Below are 16,259 nucleotides of genomic sequence, written 5' to 3'. Positions count from 1 at the left end.
TATGAAGTGTCGGGCATACGGGCGTCCAAATGGCGCAGGGGGAAGCTGTGGTACCTGGTTGCGTGGAAAGGCTATGGCCCGGAGGAGCATTCATGGGAACCGGCTGAAGGGGTTCATGCTCCGCGCTTGGTCTCCTTGTTCCATCGGTGTTTTCCTGCCAGCGCTGGACCCGTGGGGAGCCGCTGAGAGGGAGGATGTACTGTCAAGAATTCCTGTCATACGAGGGAAGGAAAACGGTAACCAGCGAAAACGGACTACATCTCCCAGGATGCTTAGCGGTTGAGAGGTTATGTAAACAGGAGAGCTGTTACATAACTCAAGGGAAACACGCCCTTATGTAAACAGGAGAGCTGTTACATAACTCAAGGGAAACACGCCCTTATGTAAACAGGAGAGCTGTTACATAACTCAAGGGAAACACGCCCTTATGTAAACAGGAGAGCTGTTACATAACTCAAGGAAAACACGCCCTATAAAGGGAGGAACCGGGAGGTACAAGGCTGTCGGATATTGTGTTTACACCGACGTACCTGCTTCGTGAAGAGCAGTGTTCCGGAGTGGTGCTCCAGTAAGGCAAGAACGGAGGTAGGTCGAGTCGTTACTCCCTGGGCCGTGTCTTGCCCCATCGTCACCTGTGAAGGACCCGGAAGCTCTACCGGTCAACCATTGAGCTTCGCTTTTTGACTCGGCTGAGTCCAAGCGCAGTGGCGCTTTTGCTGGTTGGAGTCGTAACTCCCAGCCCGACCAGAGACACAGGGACTGCCAGCTGTAACGCACACCAGGAGGTGTTTGCCGCGTTACAGACTCGGAAGTCCACAGGATCGATCGAGCGGCTGCTCTCGGTTCAGTCTTCTTGCTTGTGATTGGGGTATCGGTGACGCATCACCAGGAGGTGACTCCGCGTCCCGGTGCAGTCTGAGGAAGAGGTTGAGCGGCTGCTCCCTTCAGGTAGAGACCCCGGCTGAGTGTTTCCCTGACTCCTCGATTCTCCCCAACACTCTTCGTGCCCCTCACAGCCTACCGATTGGCATTGTCGGCCATTTCATTTCTGCCGTCTGTTGGCATACGCCGGGATCGGCGTATATGCAGAGGACGGTTAGGACCATCCGTGCTGGGGGCTGGTAACGTACTTAGCCTGGAGGATTCCAGTGACTATAACTTTTGTTTGTTCTTTGTATTTTATTTGCCTTCATTAAAAGAACTAACCCTTCACAAGTGGTTGCGTCCTCATTGTCGTGTCTGTTAAACGATCCTGAGACGTTCAGGGCGTTACAAAAGCAAACTCTGCTTTATGCAAAAGTTATAACAAGGTAAATAGGTAGTATCTGGGACAACCATTCTTCCTAAAAATAGCACATTTAAGAATATGGATGACAAACTTTATTTTGATGGTAACTCGCTGAAAAAAAGCCTAATAAGTTGAGACTGTGATAATTCTTTAGGCATTCAGGTACAAATGCACAACATTCTGTGTTGCTATACAGGCTCAGCAGTACTTGTACTAACAAGCTACTTACCTCAAGCAACTTTTTCAGATGGATAATGGCACTTCCAACAGATTTACCATTTTTACAAGTATGCCCAGAATTTGGTTTGGGTGCAGAAAATGCATTCTCTGCCATTGGCACTGGTTAGCCCTATATTTACTGAATGAAAACTGCTGCACAGGTCTCATTACATGTGACAACTAACTTCGACAAAGGAGGCAGTTCCCACTTATAATACAAGTTCTGATTATTTCCTTGCTACACAGGGGATAGGAGGGCAGAGTAAAAAAAGTATATACATTTAGGAAAAACATTTAAAGAGAACACAAAGCAACATACTAACATGGTGATTGCGTATTTGCAGGAATGTAGAAGATTCAGCAGGTAAATCCAAGCACCGTACTGCAATATATACAGATATCTCTATCTTCTGAAAGAACTCCAAATGGAGAAAGTTATGAGCATCAGATAATTTAAGCAGGGAACCCGGTTAGAAAATATTTGTGCCCTGATCAACAAAAAAAGCCTTATTTCAAGTCCCTAAATCCAGCATTTCTTGAATAGTAAACAAAAGAATGGAAGACCAAAGAGTAACTGGACAAATGCCAGTGACTGTCACCCTTCTGAGAAGGGCAGAGGTGGTGGTGCTACCAGAAAAAGAACGCACCTGTATACCTTCCAAAGTATGTGTCCATGATACTGTAGCAGAGCTTGATGCAAAGTACAATTCATGAAAAATTCATCACCAATAAACCATCTTCCTTTACTCAAACTACCTAAAAGCGTTGAATAAGTGGTTAAATAGACAAGATTTAAACAATAATCCTTGGTGTACACACCAAATAAACTCAGTTCCAAACCCTCCTCCTTATTCAATGATGACAAAGTGGAAAGAAAAGTAAAAGAATGAAGATTTGCAACAAATGAAACTTAGAAACATACTGAGTAAATAAGGCCTGACTCAAAATGCTACACTGTCTGAAAAAGTACAAGGTGAGGAGGATTCACATTAAGTACTTTGAATTCTCATCCTGCATGCCTACGTAAGGGTCACTAAAAGCATAGTTATGAACATTATAACTTTTAAGAGCCAGAGAGGAGGAGCTAAATTGGAGTGCCTAAAAGGAATGTTTGCACTATGTTGAGGTCCTAGAAAGAAAAAAATACACCTTGGGAGCAAAGAAGTTTTGAGGCTCAGTTTCCACCAGCGAAACTGAAGCACCAGTGCGGCCTGCACAAGTGAACCTTTCACCAAGAAATGGTGAGGTTTAGAAGAACGAGGGCTTTGTGAGAGAACACAGCGAAAAAAAATGTGAATACCAGGAGGAAAACGTTTCCAACTACAGGCACAAACCAATCTGTTGGAAGGGCACCTAGCAGCAAACAGACACCATCCACTTGGAGAACATCTTGCAGTCTCCGTGCACCCAGAGCCTGATCAGATAGAAACCACCCTCCTGGAGAGCTTCTTTCAGCGTCCATGCATCCACTGCCTCAGTGTTCTCATTGAGATTCAACACCCTTCTCTCTGGGATGGAAGGTCTGGCTTTGACAGAAACCGAATCAAAGGTGAATCAAATACGAGACTGGATGTCAGGTTGTTCTTACCCAGTCTGCAGAAATAAAGATTGTGTATACTCAATGAAACCTTAGTTAGCAACAGTCAAGCGAAATTGAACATAACAGCATTTGCCATTCAAGACTAATATGTCAATGTCTAGCATCCACCCATCAGTATAAGATACATACTTCTACTTCCAGGTCCGGTGGAAAGTTCCCTCTAAAATGCTTCAGGGAACCTGGTGAAAGCTTGCCAGGGCCGGCCATAAGAGATGCATTGGTATACTGACCACGTCTAGCATCTGGTTGCTAAGCACAGTTGATAGCTGCATCCTTACTGTAGTTGATATAATGCATGGCAGTATGATTGTACAAGGAGAAATTCACCATGCACCAGATAAAGAACGCTGTTAGCCGTATAACTCTAGATGGTTGAAAAGGTACTGACTCACCAGCAGTCTCCACAGTTAGTAATGAACAAATGGCAACGGATGGATTCCACGAGAGAGGTGTGGATAATCACTATCAATAGGGACCTAGAATTGTAGTAAGGATGTCCCCCTTACTGCAAATTATCGTTCTGTCACCATGACTCCAAGTTCAGCAATAATTGTCTTGCATGAGACTAACTGTCTCTCTCTAGCCACACCTCCAGTGGTGGGAGTAAATGGTCCTCCCACTGCTTGCTGTGCAGCAAGAAGACCTGTATTGCTAGTGAAATAAGCATGCCAGCGACATGAGAAAAACAGCTCTACAATGCATAAGCTTTTACAACCATTCACCTGCTTACAGTCCGGCAATCTTCATGTAATGAAAGAGCATGTACAGGAGGTGCACATGAAAACCACCAAAGACCCCTCTTGAATTACTTCAGCAGTGTCGCCAAATCATAATCCCATAGGGATACGTAGGGGTGGGGGCATTTGACCTGTAAGTATGTGTTCAAGTTATAGGCACACTCTAAACCAGCAAATAAAATAAATAAATAAAAAAAGAACGAATTGGAACCCACAGTGTGCAGAAGGTGATAAACTTAAAAAACTGGGACATTATAGTAATAAGCAGTCCCTTACACATACCCTTGCAAACATCAGCTATAAGATTACACAGAAGTGAGGGTACACTTCTTAGCTTTCATAGGAGAGTCAAGTGCCCGCTGTGCAAGGATACATTTATCCAAGATCATCATAAAAATAAAGTAAGAGTGAGGTAAAGAAACATGTTTGTGACTTGACAATACTGGCCTACTTTGCAGGTTGAAGCAGCAAAACACTCAGAATTGTGTGGTTCTGGCTTTTTAAATTCCAGAAAGTTGCTCTCCACCTAGGCACTGGCACAAAGGACTTTTTAACTTATCTCATCCTTTGCATTTGATTTCTGATCTGCGACTAGATCAGATGAAAGAATTAAAGAATCGAAAGAACATAATCTTGAGAGTGGGATGCCCTTCACTTTATAATAATCATCTTGCTTCAGTATTTCCGGTTGCCACTGGAGTGAAAGCTTTACTGGGATCACAACTGTACAACAGGCGCATGGCTTGAAAAATATACAAGATACCAATAGAGATAGAATCTGAGTCGTCACTAAACACTATGACCACCAACGTGTCAGCCTGTGGCTGCACTACTTGACAGAGTCATCAGAGCTGTTAGTGGAGAGACAGGTCTATGAGGGGAAGGCCTGCCCCAAAAAGTGGGTAAAGATATGGCAGTAATGGCAAATGTACAGATGACTGTAGCCGGACAGCCACTGACCTTGGGTAGATGGAAGGAGACCACCGCTAGCATAGTGGCGACTGGAAAAATGAACTGGTGCTGGCAGGGGAAAAAGGTCATGGTGGGAGCCATAAGAAACAAGTGGATGAGACCTAAATGCTATGATGAATTGCTATTCTGTACTTTCAGTGTTCTTTAACTGTTATAAAAGTAATAAAAAGTTTATTTAAAAAAAGATCCCTCAGAGATGTATGTGGAATCTACAGAATGGATATATTGTCTGCAAGGAGCCTCATCAATTCTCTTCAAAAAAGTGTTTGCTTCATTTGACTTATCAGCATTCAGAACATCCTGTAAAATCAGCCACTGCCAAATACAACCTTGTGGGATTTCACATGCAATGTAAAACGTATCATCATTATGTTGAGGATTTGCAGCTGAGGCTACTTCTAGGGAAATGGATCAGATGATGGTGGTGGTGGTGGTGGTAGCACTACAGTTGAGATGAATGGTTGTGTAAGACACTTGATCTCAAGTGCAATCCACCTTCCCTTCCTCCCTCCAGTTGTCTCGAGGACCAAGCCATCAAAACATCCAACGCTTTTGCGGTACAAGGGCCCTGGTATTCAGGGATTCAGTAGTCTCCCTGGGGTCTGTAATACAGATATGCATGTTAAAAATAATTAATTGCAGCACACTTTCCTGTCAGAAGAGGTACAAAAGTGCTGAAGAAGAACACAGATCCAAATCATAGGCAGATCAAACTTTTGTATTTCCTTTAAAGGTCATGGCTTGTGTGCACTATAGTCGGTTTGTTTTTGGAGATTTATATCGCGCAAACTCGACCCAAAGGTATTGGAGCGCTTTACATGAGCACCAGTTGCGTTACACAAGGACACATTCATTTTTTGGGGGGCACAGGGAGATTAAGTGTTTTGCCCAGAATCACAGGGTGCTGAGCCGATGCCGAGGCTCGAACCCGGTTCCCCAGTTCGTAAGTTGGCAGCTCTAACCGTAAGGCTAAATCCTCTTCCTGTGATGACTCTTTCACTGAATAGAACAAAAGGCTTGGGACTAAATTCCTGAAATAAATACAGGCACTGGTAATGACTTTGGTCTAGACTCCAATCAGAGGGGCAAAAAAGACATGCAAAACTGTCAGGATGTAGTGTTTTTCTGGTCTCTTGAAAGACAGGCAACACCTTCTTTAAAGTTAAAGGGGTTTGCACTGGAGACTGTTTCTAAGGCAATTAGGACTGAGCTGCTACATGTTGCTTTATACATCTTGCCAGTTTAACAGATCCCCTACATTCCGGCAACTTCTGTCTGGGAACCTGAGGAGGACAGATGCCTGAATGGTTCGGAGGTACACAGCAGCAAAGCCACCTACAAGCCATGTAGAAGTGTGGAGGTGGACTTCACCAGTGGCATATCCAGGAGTTCATAAGGGTCAGGAACACCAATAGCATTGGAGCCCATACCTTCAATGGCCAAGGTACTTCCAGATAAGACCCTGTTTAAGACTCAGACTCCAAAGAAGGGAACTTAATGGGAATTTAAAATTGAATCTTTTGGGGTCACCGCTGAGTAGGTGGAGTGTGGGAGAAGCTGCCTTTAAGTTACTTGCTGTCCGTTGGGGAAGGTTCCTCACTTTACTCTTCTTGACAATACACACAAGGGACTTCATAGAAGTATGAACCAAGAAGATTTTCTACAACTTAAAGGGTATTGGGGCATCCTTTCCAGCGAAGGAGTAGAAGATGCTTCAGTGATTCTGTTGACACTGTCATAGCCAGAAAAATTCAGAGCAGTAGAATGGTAAAAAAAAACATCTTAAAAGTACACACTTCTAGCTAGTAGTGTGGTTTAGTGAACTCTATGAATAAGTTGAACGAGCTAGCACACCCACTGCTGGAATGCCACAAAGACAATAGGAAATACAAGTCTTACTCTTCTATGCCCAGATCTCAAGATTACGGAGATGAGGCAAGGTCCTAAAGATCACCTTTATCAGAAGACACAAAGACTGAAGAATGAATGTCAAGTAGGTCTCAAAGGTTGCAGAACCACACAAACTACGTTTCTCCCTTGATATCACAGTACATTGATACAAGTCGTCACATATGCTGACGACACTCCGCTTCTGTTCACCTGGAAGAAACAGAAGTCATCTTCTTCCCATTTCAAAATCTGTCTCACAGCAGTGTTCAATTGGCTCACTACCGCCCAGCTTAAATGCAACGAGGATAAAACAGGGATTTTATTCTTTGGCGATTTTCCCCCTCTGTTCTGGCACAACTTCTGGCCGGATGAGTCTCCCACGCCCTCTCCTCGGGGCCTTCCGGTCAAGAACCTCTGGATTTGGTTTGACGAAAAGCTTAGTTTTAGCAGTCAAATCATCAAACTGACAGGAACATGCTTAGGCATACTGAAATTACTCAAAATGTTTCTGCCTCTTCTCCACATAGCAGCAAAAGAAACGGTCACTAGAGCCCGTATTGATTATGCCAATGCACTGTATGCCGACCTGCCTTGTTACCTACAGGTGGTCCAAAACTCTGCTGCTAGAATGCTTTTCAATCTCCCTAAGAGAACCAGTGTCCGGCAGCACCTGCGTAACTAACACTGGCTACCCGTGAAAGTACAAATTCAAAGCCCTTGTAATGGGCTCATGCTGCTCTTTACGATTTCGGTCCAATCTATCTTAGGAAGCGCTTCTAGTTTTATGCCCCTAGCAGGCATCTGTGCTCTTCCAATATGCTGAGGGCAAGCAGCCCAAGATTCCGCCTTAAAAGGACAGGTGGCCTATACGTCTGCGGTGGCCTGGAACTTACTCCCATTTGACTTGCACTGCCTGCAGGATCCCAACCAATTTAGAAAAACTTTCCTCTTTAACTCACCGTTTCTCCCTTTTTGCAGAGTCCTTATTCACTGCCTTTCCGCTCTAAGGCTCACGCCGGGACAGTTGAGTAGCTGTGCGTGTTATAAACTTTATTAACATAAAATAAAATAACATGTATAGGGTTTTTATGGACAAGTCACAGATGTTCAGGGTTTTAAAATCTAATACTAGTGCATTACTTTATTCTGCTTCTTTACGTAAACAAGGAAACATTTTAGTAACAAAATAGACTTGCATAACATCACAGAAAGAGGGACATAAATATAGAATACTCACACTTTTGGCTTTTTCCAAGTATTTTTTGTATCTGTCTTCCATTAGTTTCATTTCATCATCTTTCCTTTTTAAGGCATCTTGTAATTCTTCAATTTTTAATGCTTTGAGAAACATGAGAATGTAAAATACATTTTATACAACATGTCTTGAAGATCGATCGTCATATACTATTCAACAACTTGGCTGCAACACAAAATATAAGGTGTTTTATAAAGGGGCACACATACAGCCTTTCTGATTATACTATCAGAAAGACAGAATGGTCAATGTAAACCTCAGGGAAGCAGCTATCTGAAAAAAAAATATTGAGGAAAGATGGCAGAAAAAAATTAAGTTTTGTTAACTATAGCAGTTAACTCTTACAAGTCTCCAAATTGTTAAAGACCCCGTTACCAATGAGCATGAAATGAAAATGTCATAATACAAATATTTGTAGCTGTAACAACTTGCAGATGTAAACTTCATATATGGCCCTGTTAGAGCTAATTCAAAGTATATCCCTATATTAATCCCAAGTTTGCCAATGTATAGATGCACTACAACTGGTATCTGCAACTCTCACCAAAGAACTCCTCAAGTATATAAGTGCAACTCACACAACTTTACACTATTATTTTTCATATTGCTTTATGCATTCCCAAACCAAAACAATGGGAGACTGTACAATGTTTCACTATTCAACAAGATAGTGTTTTTGTCTGATACTCTTGCTATAAACTAACAAAACAAAACTGGAAAAGCCAATAGGTCTCACCTTTTGGGCCCTTTTGGCCTTGCAAATGATTTTTAGCTATGCTGCACAGCATCGCAAATGCTGTGCAGCACGGCAATGACCGCCAGATGTGTGCATGCGGTGGTTATGTGCATGACCACATTAAAAAAAATCTGATCCTGACAACTGTTTACTCTGTTGGGAAACAGGTAATATTATGAAGATAGGCCTTTAATAAGATCCTAATTTCACAGTGCTGCAGGGCTCCAGAGTGGAGACGTAGGATAACCATCCACACACTCAGAGAAGATCTGGAAGCCACATGTGCTTAGCTGATGATTATCATGTGAGGGACAACAGCAAATGACCGCATGTGAATCTGGGTCAAGTGCGTTTTGATCTTTTTGGGCGTGTTAATGCTAAGGAGCTCAACCAGACGTTGATTTCAACAGCAGACTACAGTGAAAGGAATAGGTGTGCCTCCTGCTTCAAGTAGCAGGCAGTGAAGTTACATCAGATAATCAGGCTGAAAGTGCACTATCATTTTCGAAAATTGCTTTTCAGCCAGAAATATCTCATTGTCGTTACTACAGAGAACGATGCATATAGACTCTTCTTGTAATATAAGTGTGTGTGTGAAAATCCCAGTTTTGTATCGTCATTATACTTGCGCTTTTAATGTTGCGAGCCCTGCTTGAATGTAGCCCTCATACAGAGGATAGGCACTCCTAAGCAGCATATACCCAGAGGCAGAGATGCAAACGTAATTGGGCTACTAGCCCGGAAGCAGAGATTTCACGCGAGGGGAGCAGAAAATGAGAAGACAAAACTCGAGCGAGGCAACATGTTTGAGTTCTTCACAAATACACTGCGCAGATTACAACCAGAGAGACTGCCCAATCTGGTCAAACAAAGACTATAGGTTTATAAAGAGGTGCCAAGAGAGGCGTCTAACAAGGTAGCTGCTCATTTAGGATTCATATGAGAAACTACTGTGCTGAGGAAGAAACCAAGGCACCTTTTACAGAGGTCTCGAGTCTCTCTAGGTGCCTTCGATCGGTTGTGCGAGGGTGTACCGCTGTTTTGCACGGAATATATTTCTCGGCGCAGGGGTGGACAGTGTGCGGGAGAAGGAGGCGCTTCTGGGTGTACAATCCGTCTTGTTATTAATCTGCATTCACGGCACTACACTCGCCCCTCTTTTGGTTGAGTGTGGCTCTGAAAGAAGTTGTAATTGTGTTCATGCTGCACAGACACTAATCAGAGGAAGGGAGTGAACTATTAATTGGGCGCTGGCGGTTCATACATTCTGAAACCTCTCTTGGGAGAAAGCACCAGGCAAGGGGGAGTGGAAGGGGGGGAAGAAATTGTACCTCAATCACGTTGGGAGAGGCAGATGGACACAGATTAATTTGAATCAATCTTTGCTTGGATCCTGTACTACGCATATCACAGGAAATTTTGAGGATTGGCCAATTGAGGACGATGCAAAGAAAAGTGACGTGAAGCCTAGCAAATGGGAAGCAACGGGCGGGCTCAAAGACCATTTCGTAGTCAAAAGTGTCTCCCAGCCAGACACGTGCTAGCGCATGCTCTCGAAGACTCAAACCTGAAAAGAGAGAGGAGAGGCCTAATACGTTTGAGAGTTCGATAAAGGTTCAGAAAGAAGAGGACACCAATGTCAGTGAAAGAAATCACTGGTAAGAACATGAGCAATTAGGGAGGAACAACAGTTGAAATTCAACACAGAGTTGAAAGAGGATAGGAAGCACCACTTGGAAGGGACTTTTTGAATAGAGCAAATAGACACAGTTGGTATCTTCAATGTATTCCATTGTGCTTGTCTTGTACTCTGTGCAGTGTGATCGGAAAATTACTTAAGTGAAGTAAACGTTCTTCTACACCAACAAACTCAGTAACAACTTTCCATGGCCAGAAAATCCCTTCAGAGTCACCCTGGTAAAAAGAAATACAGGGGTTTATTTATTTGAATAAGCTAGATGGTCGCCTTGTATTCTTACAATTTGAAGGTTCCTTGTCACTGGTCTTCACTTTGTACTTCTGGGGGACTGAGAACCAGGAAGGCCTATGTAGTGACATGTGAAGGCTTGGGAACAATCATGAACTACAATTACAAGGGCGGGCTGCCTTTATCAGCACAGGTGACTAAACTAATTGATTTAAGTGAAAACGATTAATAGTTGGTTGGTCTGTAAATCAAGACTTCAAGTTCATAAAAAGGAAGGTAGGAGATACATGTGTTCATATATAATATTACTATAAGAAATGGTCAAAGGCACACCGCTTTGGAGATCTATCTAGGAAAACACCTTATCTATCCCAAACATATCAGTTCCTTGGATAATATAGCATGGGCTAACTGGGAAAATGTCTCATGATGAAATGGTCTAGGGTTAGCTAGCTATGTGTGCCATCCAGACTATAATCTAGATAATATGTTATTGATAGAGGAAGATGTGAGAAAGTGGCTCGGTATATACTGTTACTTAATAGGTACAGGGTGTACAGAGTCCACAGTCCCCCAGGGTTTGACAGAGGTTAAAGTTAGATATAACCTTACTCTCTAAAGTGGTAGCTTGGTCGAGCAGTAAGGCAGTATCAGAGGACAGTGTAAAGCATTTGTTGTACACACTCAGTCAGCCAATGGTCTCACACACTCAATAACTGAACTCTAGGCCAATGGTTTATATATAAAAAATATATGCTTGTTTTATTTTAGAACCAACACTTGGATTTAAAATATACTTTCTCAGAATGAGATGTTTCATATAAATACTTTTGCAATATGCAGTTGACTTTTGTAAACAGTTACAAGTGGTTGCAATAGGCAACTCTATTTTAAACACAAGAATGCATTGAGCTCAATGGAAAATTCAAGTTATTTGCAACAGATTACTTTTTAGATTACTTTTGGAATTCCAGAACTGGATCCTAGATTCAGTCCTGGGTCAGTACTCAGAATCAAGTGATGAAAGTCGACTTAATTACTGTAATGATTTTTAAACAATATTTAGCTATTTTAAAAGTTGACACTTAGAAAGTATTTCAAAGAAAACAGTCAATGATTCCCTATGGAAGAAAATTCAAGTTGCAGGTACAGTATGTTCTCGTTACTTTTGTAATCCAGTACTGGGTGCCTAGACTCAGTACTGGGACCTTTATCCAAAACAGGTAAGTAATTACGTTTTCAGATATTATACGATTTTTGAAGAATATTTAAAGATTGCAGAAATCGACACAGAAGAAATTTCACAGAAAAACAGTCAATGATTTCCTATGAAAGAAAATTGGGTTACGGGTAAGTACAGTTGTAAGTATTTTTCAGAGTCAGTGCTGGGCACCAAGATCCAGCACTGGGAGCTCACCTAAGAGCAGGTGAGTAATTTCGTTTTCGTTACTCGGCTGATTTTTGGTGAATATTTTAAGATTTGAAAAGTCCAGACTTAGAAGAAATTTCAGGAAAAAGCCAGTCAATGTTACCCTATGAGGAAAATAGAGTTATCGGTTTAAGGGTAAGTACTCGACTGGCAGAGTTGAGGTTCTGGGCATAGGCTCAGGGGTCCCCCAGGGTCAGGTAGGTACAGTTGGTTCACCCTCAGCGACTCTAGGGCGGCCGGGTGCAGAGAGAGTGAGGCCCAATGTTATCCTATGAGGGTTAGGGGGGCCTTGGTCGGTGGCTGCTGACTGGCAAGCCACGCGGCTGTGGGAGCTGGGCTCCTGGTCACTTACTAAGGGCAAGTGGGGAAGTAGGTAGGTGTAGAGTTTTCACTGCCAGGGCCACTCAGGCGGCTGGGTGCAGAGTGCTTTTGAGCCTTCGGGCGCTCAATTGATTTCAATGGGAAATCTCCGGTTTAGAAAAAGACTGCAAGCTCGGGGACGAGGACTGTTCAGGTGCCACCACCACTTCGAGAGGTAAGTTGGGTAGTTGGAGGATAGGTAGGTACCCCGGGATTGGGCACAGGGGGCCGTGGGGCGCCGCGTGCAGAGGTGCCTTTTGGTGTCGGGAAATCTTACCCTCTGTTGATCGCGGTAGGGGGGCACCTTGTTCTGAGGCTGCAGGCTTCTTCAGGAGTGTCGAGGGAGGTCCTTGGGTGCCGGACTCGGGGTCACAGTCGCCGTGGGGTCGTCCTTGGGGTCTTTGTTCACTCCGGCACTGGCCAGGCTTGGCTAGTGCAGAGTGTGCTGGGTTCGCGGTTCCGGGCTGCTGCCAGGGATTAGAGGTAGGTTTTGAGTAGAGCCTCTACTCAGGGGAGTCCCAGGGGCTTAGAGCCAAAAGGTAGCCAGGTGCTCCGGGGTTCGTGAGGTTGCTGGCCACAAGAGATGCTGGGTTGGAGCAGGAGCAGGTTCGAGGGTCGACAGGCCGGTAGGGCTGGGGCCAAAGCAGTTGGTGTCTTCCTCTTTTTAGCAGCTGCAGGGCAGGTCTTCTTTCTTCTTGCTCTTTGTAGTTTTGAATCTGGAATCTGGGGAAGGAAGGTTCAGGGTGCCCCTAAATACTAGATTTAGGGGCGTTACAGGCAGGTGAAGGGCAGGGACCAATGGGTCCCTGTCCTGGGGTGGGTACACCCCCTATCCTGCCTCTCTCCTGTGGGAGGGGGGCAGTAGCCTAGTCCTGATAGGGTAGGGCTCCCCATCTTCAAGAAAGCGAGAGCCCGGAGATGTGCTTCACCTCGCCTCCCCCACCTGAGGGGTGGGGTTGGAAGGCTGGCACATCCCCTGTCCTTATTTGGGGTTTCCGGCCAAAGCTTCCCGCCAGAGTGGGGGGTTGCAGTGGCCTGGGGAAGCTCACAGAGGCGGCATGCCTTTGAAGCTTCCCCCTGCCCATCCTGGGGGAGGAGATTTAGCACCTCGCCCAAGATGTGCATTGTTGCAGGCCCAGGAGAGCAGGGGCTCTCCTACCCAGGGGTCCAGCAACATGTCTGCTGGGTGGCAGCCTAGGCAGCCTCAGAGCAGACGTGGATTGTAGGTTAGGTTTAAGGGGGCACCTCTAAGATGCCCTCTGGGGTGCTGGGTACATTAAATCCCACACTGGCATCAGTTTGGGTTTAATGTGCTGAGAAGTTTGATACCAAACTTCTCAGTTAGAGGGGTGGCTGATGTATGTCATGGCAGTGTAGGTGATGGGCATGGCACACAGGGATGTGTGTCATGTCGACTTTGTTTTTGTCTTGCACCCAAACACTCAGCCTGCAAAGGCAGTGTGTGTGTGTAAGGGTACAGGGCCTCTAAGGGTGGCACAAGGAGTGCTGCAGCCCTTAGAGGCCTTCCCTGGTCACAAGGCCCTGGGTACCTAGGGTACCATTTACCAGGGGCTGACATGTGGCCAGGGTGTGCCAATTTGGGTTTTTGTTTGTTTTAGGGAAGGAACATAGGCCCTTGGCACCTGATTGGCAGGAGTCCAGGGCACAAACAGTCAAAGTACATTCAGCAAAAAGTGGGGGCATACCATGCAAGAAAGATGGGTTGTGCGAAAAATTATGTAATTTGTTTTTGCAGAATAATGCAAAATCTTACTTGAAATCAAAACTGACATTTAGCACTATACTTTAGTACACAATGCATCCGTTTCAGATGCAAGGGCGCATTTCATGCTACAAGAAAAATAGCGCAAAATATGTGACGTGATCAGCAGCTGCTCGCATTCTGGTGGTTCACTTTGTTTCCATGCTAAAATTCGCACAGGGCTCAAGACTAGCCTTACTGCCCCTACAGTTTTGAGACTAGACAGTTTTTATTTCCCCTTCCTATGCACTCTTATCATCCACTTGGGCCTTAAATGAGGAGCAGGCAATTAACAGAGGTAAACAGGCTGTGCGAGTGGGACAAACACTGTAAAATAATGGAGAAGTGAGGAACAACACTAACATAAAGCACACATGTTCCAATAAGGAGGTGCTCTCTACTTTAGGTACAAGCACTGACAAAGCCATCAGGACTAGCTTGGTAGAAAGTTTGTCACAAGTGACTGTGTGGAACAAAATAAGATGGCAGCCGAGCTGGAACTCCATACGGAAGATTCGGGACTTGGGATCTTTTATCGTTAAATATCTCTGTTTATGCCCTGCCATCAGCCTCTTTACCCCACACCATTGCAAGAAGGAAACTACTGGAGCACATCTGCTCAAGATGAATTTTGCTTAAATGACAAATTCCACTTACTTGCACAATTCAAGGATTCTTGCAGGCACTCCCCTCTCCATTTGCTATACCACAGGGGATTGGATCTGCAGATGCTCCCAGCGGATTGGCCCCTTTACCCATGTTCCAAACGAAGGATGCCCAGCCCCTGTGTTGCCTTCCCTCTACACCTGTTCGGGGAGCCATGAGTTGCTGCATCACTGATGCCTGCAGGAGTTATCCTGGAGGTCGCAGAAGTTCCTCAGATGAGGGTTTGGTCCGAAAGCTGTTCGGCTCTTCTCTCCCTTCCTGCTAACAGCCTGTCCGCATGCCCTGGTATGTCAACAGCCTACTTCGATGAAATTATATTGCCTCCATCTGGTGCCTCACTTGGGTGACCGACACTCCAGGCTCCTTTTTTCCTTGTTGTGGGCAGATGACCTGCTTTGCGTCCGATGACCTGCACATCGATATGGCCGTACCTCCTTTCCCGGGGTGATATTTGGCACTTTTCTGTTGCGTGCATCTGCTGAGACCTGGCACCCTCCCTTAGACACACTGCGTTTCTCTCTTTAGTAGTGGCTCTACAGTCTTGATTGGGCACGCTTCCAGGGTTGCATCCTCCTTCCTGCACCTCCAACCGGCATCCTGTGAGCACTCAGTCACCCCAAACACCAGAACGGAGTGAGATGGAGCGCTTCCCAGGGTGGATCTTTGGTGGCCCGGCTCCTACGTCGTATTACTACATATGGCGTTTATGTTCAATCGCACCTGTTTGGGTTTTGTTTTTGGGGGCGTCAGTACCAATTTGGGGTCTCTCCATTTTAGGGGCCCTCTCTTCCTTCACCTACATGCTGGCTTCATCCCAAGATTCCTTACACCAACTCTGAACTGTATTGCTCCTTGTCTGTTTCAGTCCTTTTAATTTTTACAAACAATACTAGCTAAATGTTTTGTCCCTTCCCCCACCTCAAATTTTTTCGCTGTTTATCAGATTTATGATGTTAGTCAAAGTTGGTTTCCTTTCCAGTGTACACACTTTTGTTTAATCTTTGTCATAATGCAGGCACTTCTCTGGACTTCTGCGCTGGATATCGTACAAGTTCAAAACGACCCAACCCTGCCACAGCAAAATTTGGACTGTTGAGCCTCTCTGCCCAAGAACATTCCAGACTACAAAGGGCTGTGACTTCTTTTACTCAATTGAGTGAGCCTCCAAGAGGCAGCTTTTGGATAAATGTGTGCACAACACTTGTTTATAGCCTTTTGCGTTGCACAGTAGATATATTCTACCCCTAAATTGTTATACCAGTTGCCGCTATGGATTTGAACATCTTAAGTACGAGTTATAGCTAACTGTCACAGGTAGGCTGCAATGCACTCAAGATCATATACCACCCTAACCGATGTAAATACGCAGCCAAAAACTGAACACAAACTACTTAAACGAAACCCTGAAATGCTTATTT

General features: G+C 44.6%; 1 protein-coding gene across 4 annotated transcripts in view; it reads right to left on the bottom strand.

Moving 5' to 3' along the window:
• Positions 1-16,259, bottom strand: part of HOOK3 (hook microtubule tethering protein 3) — a 1,476,018-nt gene that overhangs the window by 162,619 nt on the left and 1,297,140 nt on the right. For all 4 annotated transcript variants that reach the window (XM_085636641.1, XM_085636638.1, XM_085636639.1 and 1 more), the window contains one exon: positions 7,944-8,044. In XM_085636641.1, the coding sequence (XP_085492767.1) occupies positions 7,944-8,044 (101 nt within the window). The remainder of the gene's footprint in view (positions 1-7,943; positions 8,045-16,259) is intronic.

The sequence above is a fragment of the Triturus cristatus genome, chromosome 2_1, assembly GCF_964204655.1.
Source record: "Triturus cristatus chromosome 2_1, aTriCri1.1, whole genome shotgun sequence".
NCBI lineage: Eukaryota > Metazoa > Chordata > Amphibia > Caudata > Salamandridae > Triturus > Triturus cristatus.
Note: the sequence above shows the minus strand (reverse complement) of the source record. Positions and strands in the feature narration are given on the sequence as shown.